Below are 2,158 nucleotides of genomic sequence, written 5' to 3'. Positions count from 1 at the left end.
GTCCCACCGCGTCCCGGGGCCGCCGCGGGACTACCGGGCGGACTTCGGAGCGGCCGCAGCCTCCGCCTTCTCGTGCCCGCGGGGCCGGCTCAGCTCGGCTGCCCAAGCTCCCATCCTCGTCGAAGCCGCCGCCGCCGCCGCCGCCTTCCTCCCGGTCGGGGACCACACGACTTCGCCAAAGTCGCCGCACCAGCCCCGAGCGTTTGGACCTGAACATACGCTATCCTTTGGCGCCGGGGGTGGGGGGGGAGGCGGTCTCCGGTTACCAGGGGTCCGTTCCGTCAGCGAGGCGCCGGCTGCGCGGGCCGCAGCCCCACATGAAGCTCCGCCGCCGGGCGCCGTGCAGATCCAGCACAGCCTGTCGTCGAAGGGGCGCCGCAGGGCTGCAACATGAGGGAGCTCGCCGGGCCGGGACGGCGGGGAACGCGCGCGCGCCGAGCCTCAGTCCGCGCGGGGCCAGCGGCTACATGGACCCCGGCGGCCGGGCCACTCAGCAACTCCAGTCCCGGCGCTGGAGGGGGACTGCAGGCGGCCCTCCGCCAGAAAGACCCCGCATGGGCCGGCGAGCCTTCAAAAGTTGCGCTGCTGGTCCATGAGCACAAAGCGCTCGCGCCGAAGCCCCCAGAGGTGTCTCGGCAGCCCTGCCTTTAAAACCCAAACGCTTAACTACATGGGCTTTTCCTGCAGGATCCGAAAGGCCGGCTTGTTGATACCCTCAGCTTCCTTTTTACTCCCTGCAAAAAGAAAAGGGGGGGAAAGGAAAGAAAGAAGAAGAAGAAAAAAAAAGCCCAAACAAAACCAAAATCCTGGAATTGCATGCACGAAAAGCCAACTCCGTCTCAGGTCCCAGGCGCTAGATGCACTTGGAGCAAGTTTCTCCTCAACGCGGGTGTCGACACATGAGTGGAAACTGTAAAAATCCCAAAGAGCTGTTGGGAATCCTTAATTAAAAATGCAATCCACCGAGGCAGAGGTCGCAGCCCGCCCCGCGCTGCGCTCGGACGACGCCCGGGGCGCCGCGGCTGCAGAGGTCGTCCCCCTCCCCCCGCCACACAAAGTGCCTCTCGGTGGCCCCGCGGTCCCTGCGAGGTCTGGCGAGGCAGCGCCCGGCGGCTCTTTCTCTCGGCTCGGCTCCCTCGCTCGCTCCCCCGCTCGGCTCTCTCTCTTTTTTGTTCTCCTCAAACGCACACTGAGGGCCCCCGGAGGAGCGCCGCGGAGTCATTGGCTGCCTCCCATCATATGCCAGTCTAGACACTTTGGCGGCTCCGCGGCGCTGATTGTTGCGCAAACAAGGTTTCAAGTTTCTTAACTCTTAAAGGAGAACACGTCCCATTGCAGGGCCCAAGGCTCCGAGGGGCCGGCTCCCGGGGCGGGCCGAGCCCGGGCTCCCGCCCCACGCTCGTCCCGGCACCCCCGCCCAGAGCCTGACAGCGCCCACGGCCCGCTTTCTAGCCCGCGTTTCGCCGCGGGCACAGATACGAGCGAGCACACCCCCCCCGCGCGCGCGCACACGCACACGCGAGTTACACGAACCACGGGCGAGCGGCGCGAAGGCTCGGTGGACCCACTGAGACTTGGATGCAAACGGGGCTCTTTGCCTCTCCCTGGCTTGTGCACAAACTTACAAACACACATTGCACTTCAGAGTTGGTCCAAACCCCCATCCCACAGAAAGCTAATAAAAATGGGTGTGCGTGCGTGCCTTCCTGGCCTGAGTCTCTTGGGAACAGGGGGCGGTCGATCAGTTAGGGTAACGGGATCCTCCGTGATGGCACAAGGTATCCACACCCCCCGCCGCAGTCAGGGGTCGCTCTGCTGGCCAAATGAGGGACCTGGGACGCTTGGCGCAAGGGGGCTCCAGGCATGCCCGAGGTAGGGAGTTGCAGGGGGTGGGGTAGAGGCGGGGAGTGTCTCCTCTCCGGCTCCTCGCGGTCGCCACGGCTCTCCCTCGGAGCTAGGCGGGCGGCCAGCAGTCCCGGGCCCCCTCGAGGCCGGGTGCCTCCTCCTCCCCTTTCCCTAATTGATTCTCTACACCACCGAGAGGGATATGGGTAGGGGCTTGCTTTCCCCTGCGATGTTTCACCAAGGAAATGGGAGTGGGTTGGGGGCAGGGTCCCAGCCCACTGGGTCCGGGGCTGGCTGGGGGGCGCGGCGTCAG

General features: G+C 65.7%; 1 protein-coding gene across 1 annotated transcript in view; it reads right to left on the bottom strand.

The window, feature by feature from the left end:
- The window catches only part of SMAD6 (SMAD family member 6), a 71,808-nt gene extending 70,428 nt beyond the window's left edge, over positions 1-1,380 (bottom strand). The window contains exon 1 of the mRNA XM_029952258.1: positions 8-1,380. Coding sequence (XP_029808118.1) covers positions 8-217 — 210 coding nt within the window. The 5' untranslated portion in view covers positions 218-1,380. The remainder of the gene's footprint in view (positions 1-7) is intronic.
- Positions 1,381-2,158: the final 778 nt, after the last annotated feature.

The sequence above is a fragment of the Suricata suricatta genome, chromosome 9 (assembly GCF_006229205.1).
Source record: "Suricata suricatta isolate VVHF042 chromosome 9, meerkat_22Aug2017_6uvM2_HiC, whole genome shotgun sequence".
Lineage (NCBI taxonomy): Eukaryota > Metazoa > Chordata > Mammalia > Carnivora > Herpestidae > Suricata > Suricata suricatta.
The sequence above is the reverse complement of the archived record's forward strand: the minus strand, read 5'-3'. Positions and strand labels throughout refer to the sequence as shown.